General features: G+C 35.9%; 1 protein-coding gene across 1 annotated transcript in view; it reads left to right on the top strand.

The window, feature by feature from the left end:
* LOC140161302 (cyclic nucleotide-binding domain-containing protein 2-like) overlaps window positions 1–22,660 on the top strand; it is a 36,103-nt gene extending 13,443 nt beyond the window's left edge. Inside the window, 14 exon segments of the mRNA XM_072184774.1 lie at window positions 2,679–2,749; window positions 10,885–11,038; window positions 11,578–11,652; window positions 12,211–12,302; window positions 12,686–12,851; window positions 13,422–13,505; window positions 13,690–13,741; window positions 13,744–13,895; window positions 14,489–14,591; window positions 14,772–14,933; window positions 15,273–15,316; window positions 15,533–15,646; window positions 16,301–16,459; window positions 20,855–22,660. Of these exon segments, the coding sequence (XP_072040875.1) occupies window positions 2,679–2,749; window positions 10,885–11,038; window positions 11,578–11,652; window positions 12,211–12,302; window positions 12,686–12,851; window positions 13,422–13,505; window positions 13,690–13,741; window positions 13,744–13,895; window positions 14,489–14,591; window positions 14,772–14,933; window positions 15,273–15,316; window positions 15,533–15,646; window positions 16,301–16,459; window positions 20,855–21,010 (1,584 nt within the window). The 3' untranslated portion in view covers window positions 21,011–22,660.
* Window positions 22,661–24,084: the final 1,424 nt, after the last annotated feature.

Genomic DNA, 24,084 nt, shown 5'->3' with positions numbered 1-24,084 from the left:
GATTACTCGTACCAAATACATGCGAAACGTGTATTGACAAGCGAAACATATGATTGACAAGCAAAACATTGAGTCTTGTGGCCCGGTCGAGTGAAACGTAAGCTGGTCTTATTACATTCCAGTCGAGTGGGTAGCCTTATTGAATCCCCTGGTTTATCCTATTTTTCCTGATTGGTATTATCTATTCACTATTCATGACAATATAATTATTATCAAAATTAATAACAATCTAAACATCATTTTACTCAAAGGTTTATAACAGTACATAAAACAACTACAAGAGAATTTCATTCATAGAAAGTTCATACTTCAATAATACTAAATACATGTAAAATAAGTTGTTGAACAAGTAATTATACACAAACTAACGGCATTTGGAATCAATCTCAGCTCAGCTAGCAGGAAAATCCCCTGATGGCAACTTCAATCTCAACCACCTGTGGTCAGTTAACTATATCTATATTTTGGAATCAATCTCAGCTCAGCTAGCAGGAAAATCCCCTGATGGCAACTTCAATTTCAACCACCTGTGGTCAGTTAACTATATCTGAGATGTGGACACGGGATTCTCAAAGTTCAAGATCAAGGCATGAATGAAGATTTATGTCCAATTATCTCGGCTACTTCTGCTAGGTCAAAAGGTGATAGCCCGGTATGCCTATAGAGCGCTGTACTGAAGCGAGAACAGTGCATTTAATATTGTAAATTGAAAGGGGGGGGGGTGTTACTTACTCTAAAGAAAATATAATGTTAACAACATTTTGCATCGAACATTCTACGTATAGAAAAGTATACAGCGGGCTTAAACCATTGGAGGTCTATTATTTATAGTCTAATTAGAATGCAATGAATGCACCGTTTTTCCAAATCTGGTAGCTACATTATTTTTAGGTATGTGATTAGACAACAAAGGTTTACTTTATTACTCCATAGGTCCTGTACTTTTAAATTTCTAGTCGTTTCTATTTATATAATACCAACAATGACATCTAGAATGTGTTTCGTAAGAAAACATAGTAACAGACTACTATCATGTCAAGTCTTCTCTGTCGGGTAACAATGCAATAAGAACTCGGAAACGCAGTTTATGACATGAATTATTCGATATTGGTTATCCAAGTAAAATAATGTTGTAATGCATAACATTCAAAATACTGCATATGCCTAATTGTCGATATCTTCTGTGTTATCTTTTGATATTTAAATTTAATCATGCAGTGTTTATGAACGCTTCACTACATGTGAGGTATAGGTAGGCCCAGCAATAAGAGTGTTCAATGGTCACAATATACGCACATGGTCTATGCTTTCATGTGAGGCATGTGTATTTTTCTTTGTCTTGTAAATGATATCAGAACTAGCAGCCCGGTCGTATTGGGAGCCCAGTCATTGTGTACTCTACGACCGGGCTAATCACGTGGACACGCCACGCCTCTTATCCCGGTCGAGTGAAACAAAGGCTAAAAATGGGCTGTCCGATTTAGTGAGTATGTCGTGCGAGTGAACTAAAATAAGAACGAGTGGGTTATTTGCGCTGATTGGTTAAAACAGCCATTCGCTCGTATTTTACCCGGACGACCGAGAAATTTCCCGGTCGGCTGGGCCCACTCGAATTCTGATAGCTATGGCTTACGATACAGGCGACTCCATTTGAGAGTCAGTGTTCCTAACTTCAAGTTAAGAACTTAGGATCTCGCGCACGAGTTCCTGACTTCTTGACTTAATGTCAGGATCTCGTGATCCTGAGATCCTGACTTTAAGACGGGATCTCGTGCCATAAGTTCAATTGGTTACACTTGCATCACCGTCACGTGACACGCGAGTTTACGTACCACGTACGAACATCTGTGTAAATTGAATAACTCATTACTCCCCTCATAGTGATGGGGGCAGCCGGAGCGTACGTTATCGTTAAGACGGTGCCCAGCAAAATTGGAAAGCTGTCCCCTGATCCCTTCCAAAATGATTTTCCCCTCGGTACAATTGATGCGGACGAAGCGGGCACGTTTTGCCACTGTACTGCATGTATTAATCACCCAAGTTTAGTCGTTTTGTCCCCCCCCCATGCCCTAAGGATGCAAATGTATGTTATCCAAAGACCCTTAAATGTCACAACATTGACTAAAAATAAGTTATCATCCCTTGGCATATCTTGTATGATGTATCACCTTTCCTAGATTACAGGTGTCTCGATATCCGACTGATGGATGAATTTTGATGATTGTTGCCATCAAGGAAGACTTTTCATATGCTCTTGGCATTTTCCTGTTTGTTGTATCAAAGATACTGGTTGTATGGGCTTTGTGATTTGGTATTGACAACGTGATCTCTAGGAATACGTATAGCGTAAATTTCACGTTATTTACTGCAAGCTGATGGGTTAACTTCACAGATGACGTCAAATTTACGCTACTCGCACACTCCCGAAAATCTAAACTTCCGTACTGCCTTGATAATATGGTTAAGACCTACTTACAACAAATCATGACAAATTGGTAAAACCTTTAGTTTATGACGCGTGTATAGTAGTTACTATACATGTGTATATAGTATAAATGAAACAGTTTAACAATAATTGTTCTTATCATCAGTGCACGACTTTCGTAGTATTTTTAGATATACTTTTTTGGACGCGCTTGTTCTGATTCGACCGTATCTTTTGTTTTCCATAAATGCAGGCATTAGACAGATTTCGACGAGCAGGTAGAATGATCCAACTGTTACTGCGAGCTGTCAATGACATCAAGAGGTAAGATGCAGAGTCATCATATGAGCAAAGAAAATAAATCAATGGGAATTCTTTTTAAGTTAAATGAAAAAAAAAAAAAAAAAAAAAACATCAAATATGAATTTTTAGTAGACTGGGTCAAATTAAAAAAAATTACAACCAATGTAAACAATTATTTAGAATTATCTTACAGTACAAATGAGCTTAAAATATAATCTAGACACGTATTCATCTTCTGTACAAGTCAAGATGATGCTAACAATAATGGATATAACTGGATGGCATGTAGTTTATTTCAATATCTATTGTTTATTGTCTTAAAGAAAACTAGAGCGGTTCTCGGCTTTCGCGGTTCTCGGCATTCGCGGTTCTCGGTAGTGTGGGTTGGTCCGTATGTGACGTTTCTGTTCAGAACCTTGTGTGACCCTCCCCCAGAAAAAAATCATCCGCCACCACTGGTTATAACAAGGGCCTTGTAAATGCAACTGGTGAGACAGAGCCTCGAATGACGTTTGTGTTTTCAGTCTGATTTCAGTTCCCTAACAGGTACAAAGTTTACGCATTATCATTAGGCCTACCAAGTATTGTATGTCCTATAATCTCTTATGTATGACATGGATCTTTACCATGATTGTGCAAGCCAAAAAATATCATTTCAATACCCCAAACATGCGTTAAAAAAAGACCATGTTTACACATGCAACCTCAAGTTTAGACATATAATTTAATTTTCCCTAAACCCTCATGCACGGGAAAAATCATGCCGCCACCATTGGTTATGACAAGGGCCTTTTAGGGTGCACACCAGTAAATAACCCTCACTGACTTTCTGTACAGACAGGGGCCGGGAAAACAACTCAGTTCTTCAAAACTTCCCCATTCTGCAAGCAGACGGTCAGATGACGACATCCATTGTAAAAATTAATATATGGATTTCAGGATTTTTTTTTCCAGAAATATTGTAAAAAGTTCAACCTATAACCCATACAGCTAACGCCACCTCACAAACAGCTTGGTGTTTCTGAAATGTAACACATTTTGAAAGTCGTCATAAAAAGTCGGATCCTGCTAAATTTACACAGACAATCTAATTTACAGGCCTAAATGATGATTAAATATGAATCAGGGCCTAATAGTTGCCTTTTAAGCCTTTTCTAATGTATTACATTAAGTCATATTGCACATTTCCTCGTTTCAAATACTGTTTTTTTCCCTTCCAGGGTGTAGCTAGACTTCTCCGTACTCCACTTGCCAATTGTGCTTCTGGCTATTGCATTTAAGCTTAAAACTCTGATTATTATTTGTGCACAATTGATAGATTTTCACATCTAATCTTTTCAGTCACCGTACGCCCTCTGTTTGTTAGCTTCCCAAGTGGACTACTGACTTTGGATTGCGGATAACTTTTTAACACGGGATTCTATGGAGAGTTAGGCCAATTTCTGGCCTAACTAAAATTGGTCATGATGTAATGCATCTTTAAATGAATCTGGCTTGTGATTGGTCCCCCAGATATCGTTATTGATTGAACAAATTCATCAGGACCGGTAGAGTAAGCTAGTAAACCAGAGTTCGTAGTATCTGATCCAAGAAAATGCACTTACTGTGTACGTTTCAACAACCACTGTTGTCTTTGTCAACACTTGATGAGGAGTGACTGCAATCTACTGACAACCAACGCTAGAGGGATATGTAAAATCAGGCGGTTTTTGGCGATTTTAGCCATTAAGCCCCCCCCACCGCATAAATCTGAAAGCCCCTCTGAGCCCCCCTCCTGGAGACGCTATTGCAAAATCAATGGAGAGAAACTATACTACCTTGTTTCTTAATAAAATGTAACGGGGTACATCAGGCAACTATGAGAGCCAAAAAGGCCTCAAATTGAGCAAAGAAAGACATTAATTTTCACGTGCATTTCAACCAAGACGCTTCATTAGTGGTGTTCGCCCTTAATGTCATATTATCATGACCGTTTTATTTTGTTTTATGTTAAGGGCTGGGGTATGAACGTTTGGACAGTATTTATTGTGGGACATTAGAGCACATCAGACATATCGAATTGCATTCTGAATACTAAGAATGTCCTGATATCAAATAATTTTGATTTTTTGAAATTCGCAATGTAATACACATTTTATGACAAATCATTAAAATTGATATTTTTGATATATAACAGTCCTCGAAGTAAATTTTATAAATTTAATGATACATTCTTTAAGTATATGTAGCTGGGAGGAAAGGCCGACGATCAATTGAAAATTTTGAGCTTTCGTATTGAAGATATGGATAAAAAAAAAAAAAAAAAAATAGGTCTTTTTGGGAAATAAAATCCATATCGTCAATATGAAAGGTCAAAATTTTCAATTGATCGTCGGCTTTTCCTCCCAGCTACATACACTTTAAGAATATGTCATTAGATTTATAAAATTTACTTCGAGGACTGTTATATATCAAAAATTTGAAAAATATCAAATTTTAATCATTTGTCATAAAATTTGCATTATATCGTGAATTTCCAAAAATGAAAATTATTTGATATGAGAAAGACATTCTTCGTATTCAGAATGCAATTGGATATATCTGATGTGCTCTCATTTCCCACAAAAAATACTGTCGAAACGCTCAAAACGCTCATTCCAGATCCCTTAAGTATATGTCATATTACATCTTTCACATTTGTACGATTTTAAATAATTCTTTATCATGTTTATAGGACATGCTCTGTTATATTTTTATATCCTCTTTTCATTCTTGAAAAGATAGATCATGCTTTTTATTTCACCCATTGGGTATTTCTTTATTAATTTGTGTTTATATGGCGATTTCAAGTGGGATAATAACTCCTGGATGAAGTAAGCATAATGTTGATAGATTTAAATATCATTATAAATAGGCACTTAATAATAATGATATTGAAATAAATTGATAAATAGATAAATTAATAGATAAATAAATAAAACATATATAAGCCTAGATAAATAATAAATACATGATAAACTAGGAGTAAATTGCAAACATTAAATATCTTAGAGCAAATGAGCATTTAATAAGTTTTTGCGACAAATATTTTGCCCTTCTTGTACGTTTTATCATTATTTTATCTTTTACTAATTTTTTTTGGGACATGCTCGCTTATTTATTTTTTATGTGTTCCTCTTATCATTTGTGAAGTATTTCTTTATTTTTGTTTTAGTACAAGTGATCACTGAGTATCTTTAACTGTGGAAATATCGGTAGATAAGGTGTTTTTTATTTCACCCTTGAGTATTATTTATAAGTGTATCAACATACATTTCACATGTCATGATTTTTCATTGTTTTATTTTAAAGCAATTTTTATTGGGGTGCATGCTCTCATATATTAGGTGTTTTTTTTTTTCATGTTCCTCTTGTCATTCTTGATAGATGGCTGTTTATTTATGTCGCGTGTTAAGTATTTTTTTAATTTTTGGTCGAAGTGTATAATTATCATCACATGCTGTACGCTGTTTATTTATTTCGCCCTCATTTTCTTTACTTTTGTTTTTAGATCTTTAGTTCTTTATTTTGTTTCTGTGAATATCATCCGAAAAGTAGGCCTTCTGCACATTATGATTTTTCCTTGCTTTATTTAACTCTTTACTGGGGTGCATGCTCTCTGCTGGTTTTTTCATGTTCCTCTTATCATTATTGACAAGATAGCACCTGCTGTACGCTGTTTATTTATTTCGCCCTAAATTATTTCTTTACTTTTGTTTTTAGATTTTGAAGTTGATATCATGATATCACACGCTATGTTTTATACCAACCGCATTGTCTGGTTAAAGACAGTTCTTGTTTTAAATCCTGAATACAATGTCAACATTCAGTTCGTTCACCTCACAATGCGGTGCGATGTTATATAACTGTATATATTGCAGGGTTGCCAAACCCGCGATGTAATAGGCCTAGGTCAATAGGATGAGTTTTGAAGATTTTCCTCGCGACAATTTCCTGCCCTATAGACACCAATTGATGGTTAAGAAAAATATTGCATGACTTCTCAACATTGGCTTACGCGACTTCTGGTAGTTTTTTATCTCATAGAAACCAACGGTTGATAAAAAAAATATTGGGCGACTTTTCAATGATTTGACCCGCGGTTTGCCCTCATTTGTTTGGCAACCGTGGTCTGTGTTAAGTGAATATATTTCGGTAAGAAAATAATTATCATAGACCATGTAGACAGAACGGACAATAGTCATAGGCGCTCTCCTCCATTTTGAGAAATATACTTTTACACACACACTACATTTATAATTAAAATGATCAGCCTTAAAGTTTTACCTTTTAGTGGGTTAAGCCAAACCTAAGTGGATGAAATATAAATCAACACTTCTGGCACTGATTGGTTTCCGTAGTTGTTATATGGAATACGAGCTGTCTGTAGCTACAAAATTGTCTGCAAGGGCACACACCACTAAATAATCGTCCCATTGAAATACACGGGAAAATACAAGAAAGTAAGTTTGTTTTTCTACCCCATGTAACAACATTTTTAATATTTTGATCAAACCAGTGTCTTAAATAAAGATTAAACTTTTATTTAAATTTAATTTTTTGGGACAAGTTAAGACAAACTTAAAAGATACGAACTCCTGAACAGCGCCATCCCGAATTTCAGCCGACACGCTCGCCTCCTTACCAGTTCCGGCCATGATATTGTTCCGATGGCCTATTACCCATGCACATTCGATTCAGAAAATTTTCTGAACAGATATGTAATGTTGAGCTCCTATTCTATCTTTTTTATCAAAACAACCAAGAGTCACTCAAATTTGGTTCCCTCGGGACGCCGATATATTTCGCATAGGTGCTATTTTTAACCGGAACTATGAAGGGTTACACCAAATGCGGAAGGATTTGGTGTAGTGCACCCTTATAAGAAAAAATATTTTTGATATTCTTTATTTTTGGAATCAGTGGTCAACATCCTAAAAAAGTGTAATTGCTTTTTATCGCTAGTCACTCCAAACTTATAAAACAGGGCTCCAAACAAGCTTGGACTGGGTGAAAATATGATACTTTTCGCAATTTTCAGCATTCAAGGGCCAGAGCAACATTTGGACCATGTTAAACTGTATTTATAATCCCATTAACATCAGGAAAGTGACTTTGTTTACAAAAATATATGTACAATCACAAATTTAACATGACCGAAAAGCGACATATGTGATCATTTCACCCCCCACTCTTAGATCATGCATAATATAAAGACGTGTCAATAGGCATATGCCTTAAGTTTGGGGGGGTGTTATGGGTAGATAGAACGGTAATTTGACACTCTAAAATGTTAAATTTCCAAGTTGCGTGTATTATTTTTGCAAGATCTAAAATTAAGAAACCCCATCATTAGAATTAATTGATAAATTTCTCTCTTGGGAATTGAACATTTGGTCATGAGATAAAAATGCCGTTATTTTGTCATCATTAGGCCATAATATAGTATGCTTTGACTTTAAATGTCTATTGAGACCCAATTAAAGGTTCAGTGATTATTTTCAAAACGGTTATAATTGAGTTTTGATCTTATAATTACATTTTGCATCAAAATAATTCCAAAGATGTTTCATTTTTTCAGCACCGAGATAACCAAAAGTGACCACTTCTATGATATTGGGGCCAAAATAGCTCAATTTCAAGCACGGTCTTAAATTGTCAATTCAACGGGAACTTGCGTTTTGAAGCTAATTTCTCGTGCGTTTAAGAATGAAATTGCGTATTTGTAGACGGAAATAGAAAAACAGACTTTTTTTCTTTGCAAAAACATCAGTTTCAGTCAAAAATCTCAACTTTTTGGCACTTAAAATCAGGTATTAATCATGTACATAGCATTTAAAAATGAGTCTTCGAAGGGCACACACCACTAAATAATCGTCCCATTGAAATACACGGGAAAATACAAGAAAGTAAGTTTGTTTTTCTACCCCATGTAACAACATTTTTAATATTTTGATCAAACCAGTGTCTTAAATAAAGATTAAACTTTTATTTAAATTTAATTTTTGGGACAAGTTAAGACAAACTTAAAAGATACGAACTCCTGAACAGCGCCATCCCGAATTTCAGCCGACACGCTCGCCTCCTTACCAGTTCCGGCCATGATATTGTTCCGATGGCCTATTACCCATGCACATTCGATTCAGAAAATTTTCTGAACAGATATGTAATGTTGAGCTCCTATTCTATCTTTTTTATCAAAACAACCAAGAGTCACTCAAATTTGGTTCCCTCGGGACGCCGATATATTTCGCATAGGTGCTATTTTTAACCGGAACTATGAAGGGTTACACCAAATGCGGAAGGATTTGGTGTAGTGCACCCTTATAAGAAAAAAATATTTTTGATATTCTTTATTTTTGGAATCAGTGGTCAACATCCTAAAAAAGTGTAATTGCTTTTTATCGCTAGTCACTCCAAACTTATAAAACAGGGCTCCAAACAAGCTTGGACTGGGTGAAAATATGATACTTTTCGCAATTTTCAGCATTCAAGGGCCAGAGCAACATTTGGACCATGTTAAACTGTATTTATAATCCCATTAACATCAGGAAAGTGACTTTGTTTACAAAAATATATGTACAATCACAAATTTAACATGACCGAAAAGCGACATATGTGATCATTTCACCCCCCCCCACTCTTAGATCATGCATAATATAAAGACGTGTCAATAGGCATATGCCTTAAGTTTGGGGGGGGGGGGGGTGTTATGGGTAGATAGAACGGTAATTTGACACTCTAAAATGTTAAATTTCCAAGTTGCGTGTATTATTTTTGCAAGATCTAAAATTAAGAAACCCCATCATTAGAATTAATTGATAAATTTCTCTCTTGGGAATTGAACATTTGGTCATGAGATAAAAATGCCGTTATTTTGTCATCATTAGGCCATAATATAGTATGCTTTGACTTTAAATGTCTATTGAGACCCAATTAAAGGTTCAGTGATTATTTTCAAAACGGTTATAATTGAGTTTTGATCTTATAATTACATTTTGCATCAAAATAATTCCAAAGATGTTTCATTTTTTCAGCACCGAGATAACCAAAAGTGACCACTTCTATGATATTGGGGCCAAAATAGCTCAATTTCAAGCACGGTCTTAAATTGTCAATTCAACGGGAACTTGCGTTTTGAAGCTAATTTCTCGTGCGTTTAAGAATGAAATTGCGTATTTGTAGACGGAAATAGAAAAACAGACTTTTTTTCTTTGCAAAAACATCAGTTTCAGTCAAAATCTCAACTTTTGGCACTTAAAATCAGGTATTAATCATGTACATAGCATTTAAAAATGAGTCTTCGAAGGGCACACACCACTAAATAATCGTCCCATTGAAATACACGGGAAAATACAAGAAAGTAAGTTTGTTTTTCTACCCCATGTAACAACATTTTTAATATTTTGATCAAACCAGTGTCTTAAATAAAGATTAAACTTTTATTTAAATTTAATTTTTGGGACAAGTTAAGACAAACTTAAAAGATACGAACTCCTGAACAGCGCCATCCCGAATTTCAGCCGACACGCTCGCCTCCTTACCAGTTCCGGCCATGATATTGTTCCGATGGCCTATTACCCATGCACATTCGATTCAGAAAATTTTCTGAACAAATATGTAATGTTGAGCTCCTATTCTATCTTTTTTATCAAAACAACCAAGAGTCACTCAAATTTGGTTCCCTCGGGACGCCGATATATTTCGCATAGGTGCTATTTTTAACCGGAACTATGAAGGGTTACACCAAATGCGGAAGGATTTGGTGTAGTGCACCCTGCAAATCGGCTTTTGCCGGCCCTCTCTTTTTCGGCGTTTTTCTCATTAAATTAGGGTCCCGTTCAAATAAAAAATAAACTGGTGTCTAGATGTAATCACAGTTAACACACCAGGAAAATTATAGAATATACAACAACCTAGTTACACCTGTAGACTGCGAACAAACATGCACCTGGCCAGACCTGGCCGTAAAACAAAGTGTTCTCCCTACGGATACCCTACGGATACCCTTAAGGGTCACACAACAAATTATCTCACAGACAATGTTTGTTGGAGAACAAGTTGCAAGGCCAAAACCTTGGTCTATACTATTTTGAAAAACACAAATCGTTGACATCTATTGTCTTTTTCAAATGTAGTAACTACGCTTTGAGGAGGAAGAAGCAAGCCGACGAGATTCTGGCCGAATCGGCAGTGGCTTTACCAGGAACTACGGTGACAAGCTCACTGAACACACTGAAGAAGAGCTCGGGGCTTATGTTTAATCCAGCTGATTTCAAACCACGCACCAAGGTAATTTTCTTCCGAATAATTCTCTCCGAATAATAAACTCGGGTTCTTGCATCATATGCCTACTGACCATCTGACGATTGGCTACCATCTGGCTGCATCTCCTTCTTCAAAGCTTCAAAACTTGCTTGACGCTTAGCTTGCACTATATAGGTTCATTCCTGTCCATTCTTTGATGTTGTCAAACCATTGTTTATTCTGTCGTTCTCTCTTCCTTTTCCCTTCCAAGTTTTCCTTCTCTTTTACATTTAGAGAGTATACACACTGGTTGAAGTGCTATGAAAAAAAATTAATTCAACCAACAAATGCCAAAAAGCAAATGTGATCAAATTCGAAGGGTTTACTTAAAAGGCGAAGCAAATTAGATATGATCACTCAGAAAGTTTGTATTCAGATAGTCGCTTTGAAGGGACTAAACACTAAGCACTCAAACACTTATGCCTGGCGTAAAAATATGATCAAATTGAGAAACACTGACAGAGCTTTTTTAAAAGAAGGGTAAAACATTAACCATCTGCTTTTATTGCATTTGTTTCCCATAGGGTCAACTCAGTTCCGATGCTAAAAGGATCTTGTCAAAATCACCTGAGAATCGGACGCCGGAAGAAATGCGATTGGTAAGTTTTATTTTCGTATGATTAATATATGATTGCCCAGATCAAATGTATGCTATTAAATTCTCACAATGACATGGATCATACTTTTGCAGGTTTTAGTCTTAAACAGTTTTTGAGTACTGCCCAGCCACCTCCGCATAAATATTACGCGTAGGAGATTCTGGTAAAGAACCTTCAAAACAAACAAACAAATCCTTTTTAGTCGTACAAACTATATAAACTGTCATTTGGAATTTCAAATAATAAACTTAAAAACCACCATTGTTCTTAGAAAAGGCCCGTATGAATTAAAACAAACGTCCAAAATCAGAACTGCGGATGAAAACTCAATTCATCCACTGAATGATTCCATTACTACTTTAGAATGAACTTGGTGATTTTAAATTGCGAATAGTACAATAGACAGATGTCAATGTATGGTATATTTCATTCAAATTACCCTCAATTAAAAAAGACTTTTGCATATACACAATTCTGCGTTCATTATAATGCTCATGAATTTCGTCATAATTATACTTGTTTTCTTCTTATTTGCTTTTTTGATTGATGTCATAACAGGTACAAATGGGTCTGCAATCTGCAATGGAAGCGTTTGCCGAGTTTCCAAGTAAGATGCAAGAGTCATTAGCAAAGGTGGCCTGGTATGAGAGGTAAGATCCATCATCATTTATGTTGTTATTTTAATTCTTGCTGTCGCTTATTTAGTTTTACTTTATCAAGTTAAAAAGAAGTATAGACTTTCCTGGGTTCTGATGCCCGGCTGTTGAGGCTGATGATGATGATGATGATGATGATGATGATGATGATGATGATGATGATGATGATGATGATGATGATGATGATGATGATGATGATGATGATAATGATGATAATGATGATAATGATGATAATGATGATAATGGTGATAATGATGATAATGATGATAATGGTGATAATTAAAGGTAAAGGTGAATAAAAATCACCTTGTTTGTTCCCATTTCAAGATAAAATCCAATCCAAATATTTCATTGAATGTGTTTCCTCTATCATATAGTTTTGAACCAAACCGAGTGATAATCCGTCAGGGACATAGGTCCGAGACCTATTATTTGATCCTATCTGGTACTGCTGTTGTGACCGTGTCTTCGTCTGAGTATGGCATCACGGGTGATCCAGGCATCAAGCACGTGGCGTTCCTTAAGAGTGGCAATAGTTTTGGGGTAAGTTAATTTTGTTCAAATCTTGTAGACTTCTATACTGTAGACTTTCGGTCGATCCTTCATGTAATTATTTCGTGTAATCTAATCCTAACTCTAACCCTAATCCTAACCCTAACCCTAAGCCTAATCCTAATCATAACCCTAATCCTAACCCTAACCCTAATCCTAACCTTAACCCTAACCCTAACCCTAATTTCGTGTAAAATTACATGAAGGAATAACCAGACTTTCATGCAGTAACTCCCCAGTTCGACGCGTCTCATTCCCATGGCAACCTTCACTTTATTTATGGGCTATTTTAAAACCTCGTCTACAAGCATATATGGTGTTTTTGATGAAAGCTAAATCAATATGAAACAAGCATAAATATGCCGATACAATAGATTGGTCTTACAACAATACTTGTTTGTATATGCTTGGATCTGTAATTCATTTGCTCATACTCCATCAGAAGCACTCTATATGCTTGTAGACGAGATTTTACGGTATTGTACAGGCTTTTACTTTTAATGATGAAAATACATATCACAAAATTACATCGAATCATAAATGTCTGTCTTATATTTTCAGGAGATAGCTCTGATGCACCATGCCAAGCGAGCCGCAACGGTCGTATGCAAAGATACAGTAGAACTAGTCGCGATTGACAGAGAGGTACGGGTACATTATTTTTCAATCAAACGATTTGAAATTCGTGATTAATACTTCTTGAAGTTGTTGACGGAGAAAGACTCTTTCAGAACAAAATGTTTCACACAATTCTACTGGCGAAGTTTAGGCCTAACCCTTAAGAGTTAACGTGCATGTAATATATTTTCATTTCTTCTTTTTCCTTCAGGATTTCATCAACGTTTTCATGCATCGGAGCCCGAGCGGTAAACCAGATTTCCTGCATTTTTGCAGACGATCCCAGAGTTAGCAGACTGGCCGTTGAATTTGTTACCTGATAACGAGCCTACTATATGCATGTTTACTTACTTCAGGCGAGGCGTAGTGATATGTAAAGACAGCAATAAATCTGACTGGATCTACATCATCAAATCGGTATTGAAACAGATTTACTTTTGTTTATTATATATTCTATCTTTCATTGAGACTCAATGAGCAATGCTCATGTTAATTTAAAAGTCGTTTGGAATTAATGAAATTGCACTGTGAATTGGCCAGAATACATGGGACGTGTTTTCAACACATGACACTTATTTAGAGAACACTAGTGTGAACACCTGAGACGTGTTCATAAGATACAGTTGAACACATGACACATGTGTAAGAAGTGTTCTAAAATATTTCAGAACATTAGTGTTCAAACTACAAGAACACCAGTGTTCAATGAAACAAAGAAAGACATACGGAAAGAAGAACACGTGTCAAGTGTTCAAAAGGTGTCACATATGTGTTCTAAGTTTTGGAAATATTGTCTTATTTTTCAAAATCAAATATTAATGTAACAATGTTTCCTTTTTGTAATAGTGCTATAGGTAAGGAGACACTATTTAAGGCGGCAAATTTTAGTATGGATATGCAGACATCTTTTCATAACTAATCTTGGAAACAGAGACAGAACATTAGTGTCAAGTGTTCTATGACTTTTAGGGTGTGCTGAATGCATGAATGTTTGTTTGATCTTACTGCAGGGTAGCTGTCGAGTGCTGATGAAGTTGGCAGCTCCTACTGAACTATTTCAGGCCAGATCAGCACTTCTAGATGTATTTGAGATGACCGAAGGCCAAAACACAGGTATGTAGACCTTCAATTACCATGATTATCTTCCCTCCTTCTCTACAAGCAAACAAAGTCTAGGGCGTTTTGCCGAACGACTTGACTGGTCCAGAGGCAACCAGAAACGAACACCGTAAGTTCTATAATGGTTTACCAGAAAGATTTATCAATAATAATTACTCTACCATTAATTTACAGCCCTGTTGAAGTCACCTTCGCTGTTTTCATTTTCCCCGCATGGTGCTGAAAGTCGACATCACAAGAATATGACCCACCCACATGGCGGGAAATTGAAACCAGTCAAATCATCCGTGTCAGATAAATCTATACCCAGTCCTCTCAAGCTGCCGAAGATTGCAGGTAAGTCAACATATTTTGTTTGAATAGTAATCTAAACAGTCATGTAACTTCAGCAATAATCTAAACAGTCATGTAAATTCAGCAGATATTTCATTTGAGATGGAAAATTAAATACCTAAAATGTATGTTGATACTTAAAAAAAAACCCACATAATATGCTAATACTCCATAAGTCAAAACCATTGAGGCAAATAAAACACGGAAAGCCTAAGGACCCGGGGCCTGGACCCATTTTATCGTTATCTTTACGTAAACTACTCTCCTATTTCTAATTAAGATGCAAATTGTATTCGACAGTAATGACAATGACATTATTTGCTGCAATTGTTCTTCTTATAGATGTACATCTCAAGCGTCGTCCTCCTCTCCTGAAAGTTGAATCGGTAAGTAGCAGTATACGTTTTCCTTACTCCATGTACACCCGTTATATTTGTGCGCATGTTTTCTTATTTTTTTTTATATGTATGTTTCTCTTTTTATATCCTGTTATTTTTGTATTGGTTCATGTAACTAAGAAATGATTTCCGCAGCTCTGATTCCACAACTGAATAGAATTGATATGATATTCTAAAATCAATTTGAAATGTGTGTTTCTGCAGAAATTTCATATGGATCTCCCTGACGGACCCTTTACGCCAAAGGTCACTGCTCAAACTGATGATGAAAAAATGGTGTATCTCCAAATTCAACAACTCTCTGATAAGGACATCTTTGTAAGTTATACATTATTTTCTTGTTATTTAAAAAGAACAATAACAACATGCACTGCATGTGTGGTTCATAAGCTTTCATAGTTATAGGCCTTCTCATGATATAGTGAACACAGGAAAGGCTTCAAATCTTCTGTTGAGCACCTATCACCGTTCTCTATAGACGAATCCAATTTCACGCATTCCTACTCCTCAATGGCAGCCATTATCCGCGACGGGGACCCAACTATCTCACCTAAAATGTGAGATGATGCGGCCTTCAAGTCATTATAAACTACATTCTATCACCCGTGTTACACATAGACAAAAGAATGATGTCAGTTTACAACACAAAAGAATCTAACATCGAATTTTAAGCGGGTTTAATCCACCCAATTGGGCACTCACAACACCTGTTTGGTGCATGCGGGGAACCAAATATGGCCGACCAAATCCCGACCATGACTTGGCTCGTTGGATTCGTCTATATAATAGCCCGAAAATAAAGTTCCTAGTCCGAAAATTAGGAGTAGGGTTAGTGTACTAACGAGCTTGTGGACTAGCGAACCTTAGGACCAGTGGACCGTAGGAAGGACGTATTTCGACCACTCGATCGAAAACAGCGCATACACTGAGCTGTTTATGATAACTGGAACTAAATTATTATTTCCTTTGCAGGGTTTACAGCCAGTTTTATTCCGAGATGATGATCTAAGTGCTGTTGGTAGATCACCAAGTGTAACGCTAGTATCTGATGGGGCTGAGTGCGTCATGTTATCCAAGAGATTCTTCTTACAACATCTCACTTCTTCGCTCAGAAGTGAACTGCAGAAATCGGTGAGTAAAACTATAGCTATTCTAAGTAATCCGGCAACTTTATAAGAAATACATTAAATCTACATTGAGGACAAAATCACCGACTTTGATGCACGAAAAAGTTTTTGTCATTATTGGCGGGGCTAGCCAATGTTTGTCTCATAATTATTATGCTTGTATATTTCCGTTGTTGTTAGATTTTCGCCAGCGTTAGCTGGCTATCTAATTCGGAGATCGTCTCTGTTTGCTAAAGAGATTACGGGGTACTAGCATTGGTTTGAATTACTTTGCGGAACTTTTTATGGTGAAAATATATAATAGACATGTTATTGGATTTGTAAGAAAAAGAAAGTATGTTTTGCCGTTTCAACGAATGAAAACGAGTTAGAATTTCAAAAGTTATGGTTTGAAGGAAATATGACATTAAAAGTTCATGCCATGCAGGCCTATAATAGTTTCCACAGCATATCAACGAAAGAAAATTATAGAATCCTTGTTATCAGGCGTTCTTAGATTTACATTTGCAGACCTCCTGGAGATCAGCACAGCATGAGATGTGAGTGTATTGATAACATGATTAAAACCTTTATGGACGTAAAAGTCAAAGTAAAAATATCCTATATCCTGTATCGTTTTATGGATAAAAATGACTCAAAATGTCATTTATGAAATAATTTATATCTTAAACATCAGTTTTGTCTTTTCAACGGGAAAAATTCGATGCAATTTCAGGGCCTATTTTTGATATGGGTATACATGTAGGCCTGTTATAATTGAACAATATCAGTCTTTATACATTTTATAATGTGCTATATTAAGTATAAATTGCGAATTAATATAAAATTAATGTGCATGTATAAGGCAAGTAGGATGGCAGTTTTTAGCCAATTAACTAAAAACTGCATTTCTTTATATTAATAATGAGCTAAGGGTAGCCTAAAAGGCAGAAAAGACAAAAAGACAGAACAATTTGGAGTAATTAATTGACAGGAAGTTATAGGAGTTGTTTGGTTTGCTGTTTCTGTGTGCATGCTCTCATCATTGATGGTTTGGTGGACTGTCATGAAACATGATGGATCATAAAAAGAGTGATCCTAAAATGCCACCACCCAAACTAATTACAAGGCATCTTCTGCATTGAAGCTGGCTTTCCCTTTAAGGGGAGTTTTTATTATTAGTAGTCCGTATCCGAGATGTTGCATACTAAACGACGTTTCATGGCCAGTGGTTTTCATTATCATCATTCATTTCTACAATATAATATAACTTTCTAGCAGTAAAGTATCCTAATTCAATACAAATATTTTGGGAATCATCTCATTATGTGAGTTGTTACATGACAAAGGCTGGAATATCAAACCAGAATACTTACCAATCCGGCTTCTAATTTTATAGTAGCCATTTTTTTTTTTATCTCGAAGGCCTACGATTATTCAAATTTAATACACACCTATGACGTCGCGCTATTGTTTTACCGCTCCATTATTTTCCACGAATGGAGCGATGATCACAATAACACGCCATTCGTAAATGCCTTTCTCTTTTCTCTGAAAAACAAATACTTTTCAGGGAAAAAGTACTGGCATTTACGAATGTAGTGTTAATATCAATTGCACTTTTGAAAAGCAAGTATTTGCGAAAAGTGCGGTATTGTTATTATCACTTCATTCATGCAAAACAATGATACGAAAAACAAGAAGAAAATGATTTTCATTAATACAATAAATTGAGGAAGCGGATAGCAACATTTGCACAGTATTGTCATGGGACCTGAGAGCACATCAGACATATCGAATTGCATGCTGAATACGAGGATTGTCCCTATATCTAATAATAATAATAATTTTGATTTTGTGAAATTCGCGATATAATACAAATTATTAAAATTTCATATTTTTTATATTTTTCCAAATGTAACAGTCCTCGAAGTAAACTTTATAAATCTAATGATATGTAATTAAACTATAGGCCTATGTAGCTGGGATGAAAAGCCGACTCAATTGAAAATTTGACCTTTCATATAGAACTTAAACATTTGTTTCCAAAAAGACCTACATTTTTTAGTGTTTTGAGGAAAAAATCTATATCTTTAATAATGAAGGTCACAATTTTCATATGATTGACGGCTGTTCAACCCAACTTCCTACTATTTACTGCATATCGTTAGATTTATACAATTTACTTTGAGGACTGTTAAATTTCAAAAATATCAATTTTTAATAATTTGCCTTAAAATGTGTATTGTATCGCGAATTTAATAAAAATCTAAATTATTTGATATCAGAAGGATGTGTCTGATTTGCTTTAAGGTGCCACAAACAAAATACGTAAAAACGTCGCTATCCGAGCCCTTACAATGCAATCTGTGAAAAGCAAGTCAAGATCAAAACGGGCAGGTTAAATTGTTGGCTAAGTACGTTGTACTTATTATGCAAGATGTGTTTTACCCTCACTTAGGCTTTACTTCGTAGGCCTTTACTTTTATTTATTTGGACCTTTCTTTCAACGCTTACTGTTTTTTATAACATTTTTTTTCCTTCTTTATATTTTTATACGTTTTCAGTGGCTTAGGCCCTACATATAATTTGTCATATTTTGGGCAACATTGCTACATATACATAATACACATTCTGTATCAATGTATTTAGGCCTATGAATCTGTTTATTTTCAAATCGTTCTCTTCGGGCATGTTTAATAATGATAAAAGCCACAGTAGGTCTATTTTCTGTATAATTTTTATTTGTCATTAGTATATTTGATGTTTCATCTGATGGTATTTTGGCATGCTTGAATATTTACTTACATCGATCAGTAGGCCTATCCGATACCGTAAAACGGGTAACTTTGGGCACTTTTCAGAGTTTTTAAACCACTGCTTCCAAACAAAACCAAATATATTTCTAAGTATCTCTTTTTATGACGTTAGGGTTCCTTCTACACCTTGAAGTTGAAAAAGATTTTTGAATAATTTTGAAAGGGTGCCCTAGGGGTTGAAAATAGCCTGACCAAAGTTACCCCGCATTTGGGGCAACTTTGGTCAGAGTATTACATTCCATGAAGAAAAGAAAATGAAAAAAATTGATCTTCGCTGTATATGGGCAAGGTTTTGTTTTTTGTGACATTTATCCCCATGCAAAATTAAGCAAGCACGCATCCTTGCTCACAAATATCGATTTTTATTTTGTCTGAAAAAAAATGTAAAAAAATGCTCATTTTTGGTCAAAAATGCCAATGTTTTCGTAACTTTCAAAGAAATTGGACATGAGCGACTTCTTCCAAATATATTTCTTAGCAAATTGAGACCAAATATGACTAAAAACAATATTGCTGTACGGAAATATGACCATTTAAAAAATATATTTGAACGACCAAAGTTACCCCGCTTACCGAAGTTACCCCCATTTTACGGTAATTAAATATTACAATGTTAGGGACGCTCCATTTGATTTCGGAAGGGGACTGGAAGTTGAGGTGGCTTTTATTTCGCGTCGAAGGCGGCGAAGTTTGTTTTGTTTTTGCCGACAAAGTTCAAGGACAATAATAGGCCTAGGTAAAATGTGTTGTAGTACATTTAAAATGTTCGTACCTTTTCGTACCTGATTTTGGTCCTTCTGCTGCGAATCAACGATATATATCCTCGGAATGATTCCATCACAAAATTATCCAAGATAAACAATAGTGTCCATAATTGCATGGTTGTTCCAAAATCGTAAACTCGATTCACAGAGAAGAGTATCATTGCTCAGGTATAGCGATAGGTGTAGTTTTCTTGAGGTTGACAACTGTAATGACCATTTCATATGAGCCTATACCATGCCTATACATGCTATATGACCTTTTGCCAATTTTCCTTATTATGCAAAATAGAGACCTAAACGCAACATGACGCAACTACTTCAACAGTTAATACATTAGAAGTGGGCATAAAGAACTATTGATGGTCTAATCACTTTAATGATTTTACGAATCTACGTTTATTCAATTTGTGTAACAAACATGTTAAATCTTTATAATTCAAGAAGGTGGTTACGGATGATTTGAACTAAACACCTGGATCGTGATATGATGGGTATTTCTATAGAAATTTTACATAAAGCTGAGTCGGACTATTTTTGCACTCGCACCTAAAATTTAGTACGATCATTATATTAGTGTATTGTCCGGCATCAATGAGTAATTGATCAATTTGTAAAGAGCAACCTATTTCAATAACACTCCATTCGTGAAAAATAATGGAGCGGTAAAACAATAGCGCGCCGTCATAGGTGTGTATTAAGTCGGTTAATGGCCGCATAGGTGTGTATTCCGCGGCTCAGCCATTCTTACCCACTCACGTTCTAATCCGCGGCCATTATCCTATACATAATTCTCGGTTAATTGAGCTTAATTTTATCATATTATTGTTTATTCTATAGATACGACCATATCCTTCTGAAGAGAGTCTTCATCATAAGTTACAGCAGCAAACTACATGGGAGCAGTATAAATGTAGAACAATGCAGAATGCAATACATAGCCACAGCAAAGCCAATGAATCCACTCATAGAGAACATTACAACTCGAAGGAATAAATACGGAATTAACAAGCGCTGACCGCAGATTGTATAGGAAAGCATGATGTGGGTGTGGGAGCAGGTGTGAAATGGGTGGTGTGTTTTGGGTGAGAGTGTTAGGTTTGATCCATATTTGCAGGGTGCTAGACAAAGCCTGGTCATTTTCAGAAGAGACATTCATAGGCCTGTAGCCTATAGTAAAATTGATAAGGTGACAAAAATAATAAATACATTATTATAAATAATAACCTTCACCTTCTCCTCTGTTTCATAAGTGAACTTGATATGAATTGCGAAAATGTTGGGACACTTTGTTTATTTCGCGCATCCCCGCTCCTTTTAAATCAATGATGAATGGTGAAAAAGAGTGAACGGTGGTGGCTCTTAAAGGAAGTCTCCGGCAATCACAACATTGACCATAATAAAAAATACTAATAAAAACAGCCGTTTCTCAACACGCGATACATTCAAAATTCCCGGGCGCCGACTGTCTGGTGCAATGACGTCATGGTTAGTTGTGCTCAATTGTCGTCAGCCTTCATTGTATACTGGGACGTCATTGCACTAGACAATTTCGGCGCCCGGGCATTTTGAATATCGCGTGTTGAGAGACGGATGTTTTTATTCGTTTTATGGTCAATATAAGTTTGTTTTAAATAAAACCACGTGATTTGTGCTTGATAATTATTTTTCTTACATTATAAGGCATAATGTTATGATTGCCGGAGACTTCCTTTAATGTTCGCTTCAACATTGTTTTCAGGGGGAGCAGTAAGCAAGAATGCATGAGCTATGTATGACACTTATCATGTTTTTTCAGCCTCATGTTAAATTTTCAGTCTCATGATCTTCAAAACACCAAGTGTCCGAACGATTTTGGCACAAGATTGCTGGTTTTTGAAATGGTGGGCCCACTCGTTAAAGAATTTCTCGCTCGCTTCGCTCGCCCCAGCTCTGCAGTTAAAAACTCAGTTTTACAGACAAGTTTGATTTTACTGCCAGTATGGATTAAACTGAGGGAAAGCACCCACAGAGTACAATTTTGATATAAAATTGGATCGATTGAGCCCATATTTATTGGTCGAGCTATGAGTTTTGAAATACGTATATAGTCGAGTCCAATATTTTAACAGCGATACCAACAAATATTGGGCGTAAAGCATCCAATTTTATCATTATTATGTTTTGGATCCAATATTTGCACACACTTGGATTCATCAAAACATAATAATACAGAAATGAGGGTCAAAGTCGTCAAGAAATAGTCAACAATTTTATTTCCTTCCCCCTTTTTTTTCATGGGGCGGGGAAGGGCAAGAGGACAATTCAAGTAATTTTGTGCAAAACAGCCAGTTAAATACATATTTTTGAGCAAGTCTTATACTAAAGCAACTGGAACCAGTTAAGGGAAATATTGCTTTTATAATGAATATATGGCTATTTACACTAAAGCTGGTTATAAATGTTACAATATGAAATAAAACTTAAACATGTACTTAATGAAAAATTGTATACTACTTTCTGTATTTGACATAGGTTAGACCTCACAACTTCCTACACGTCAATAGAAACAAAATCCTTTCCTGAGAAAGATTAGAATGTTTAATTGGTTATGTTGACGACACCTTTTGTGAACGTGCAGAAGCAAAATAAATCAACTGAATGAAATACAAATTGTACTCCTTGTCAGTTTTATTCCTATGAGCTGCAGTATGTAGTAAAGAACAATACTTACAATGAGTGGCGTAGCCAGGAATTTTTCCGGGGGGGGCAAAACAGTGAGTGAGGGCAAGGCATAGCTAGCCAAATCCCGTGTTAATTGAATGGAGATTTGACCGAAAATTTTGGTAAACGGACCGCTCACTTCTGAAGAATGCCACAAGAAAACGGTACAAGCTACATTTAAAGTACCCTCTGTTCGATCATCATGATGAGTTTTTTAAATAGTATGCCGAAATTTGGTACTGTAGGTAATTGACAAAGGGTCGTACTTCGCTGATGAGTAAGTGACAGTGAACATGAAAATCAGGGCCCATAACCCAAGTTAGTAGCTAGTTAGTGGAGGCCGTCACGGGACTGATTATTGATTATTGAAGTGCCTTATTAATAGATACGCACGATTTAGGGCAAGAAAAAAACCCGGGACACTTTTGGAGACATCATCATCATCATTCATCATCATCATCATCATCATCATCATCATCATCATCATCATCATCATCATCATCATCATCATCATCATCATCATCATCGACATCATCATCATCATCACTTTCTACATTTTTTCTAAACAACATAGGGCCTACCGTTTTAATAAGATTTTTTTCTTGAAATGCATGTAACTATAATTATTGTTTAGAGCGTGATGAAATAAAACATCACGATTTTCATCACAAAACAAATATAATGCACAAGAAATCGTTTGTTTTAGAGCGTGATGATGAAATAAAACATCACGGTTTTCATCACGAAACAAAGTAATACATAAGAAATCGTTTGTTTTAAAGCGTGATGAAATAAAACATGACGATTTTCATCACAAAACAAAGTAATAGGCCTACAAAAGAAATACATTTTTCGAGAGTGATTAAATAAAACATCACGATTTTCATCACGGAACAAAGTAATACATAAGACATCGTTTGTTTGATTGCAATCAACCGCGACAGTTCGTCTCACACACATAACAATGCACTGCGATCAAATAGGTTGATGACAACATTTGATTGAATGGACTGCACTGCGCCATGATTACGTGCACCGGTTCAAATCCTTTGTTTGGAGCCAATCAATAATTTCACGTACAGCCTCTATGCAAATTAGAGTTTACACACGCTGCAGCTGGGGTAATCGACCGAAGCTGGTTGCCGTTATCGAAATTATGCATGAGCTTATTTGCTTTATTGAATCGATTTACTGGATTAATTTCCTGTTAACTGGGTTTAATGCCACAAAGGTCGAATCGGGCTTGCCATGGACCATAAGTGCATCATGTCCACCCTTTTGAAAGTTGCCGGGAAATGTCCTGGCTGCTGCGATAAGGCCCAGTTCATCAGTACTTTTTATACCACGTCAAATATTCGATGCAACAA

Source organism: Amphiura filiformis, chromosome 9, assembly GCF_039555335.1.
Source record: "Amphiura filiformis chromosome 9, Afil_fr2py, whole genome shotgun sequence".
Lineage (NCBI taxonomy): Eukaryota > Metazoa > Echinodermata > Ophiuroidea > Amphilepidida > Amphiuridae > Amphiura > Amphiura filiformis.
Note: the sequence above shows the minus strand (reverse complement) of the source record. Positions and strands in the feature narration are given on the sequence as shown.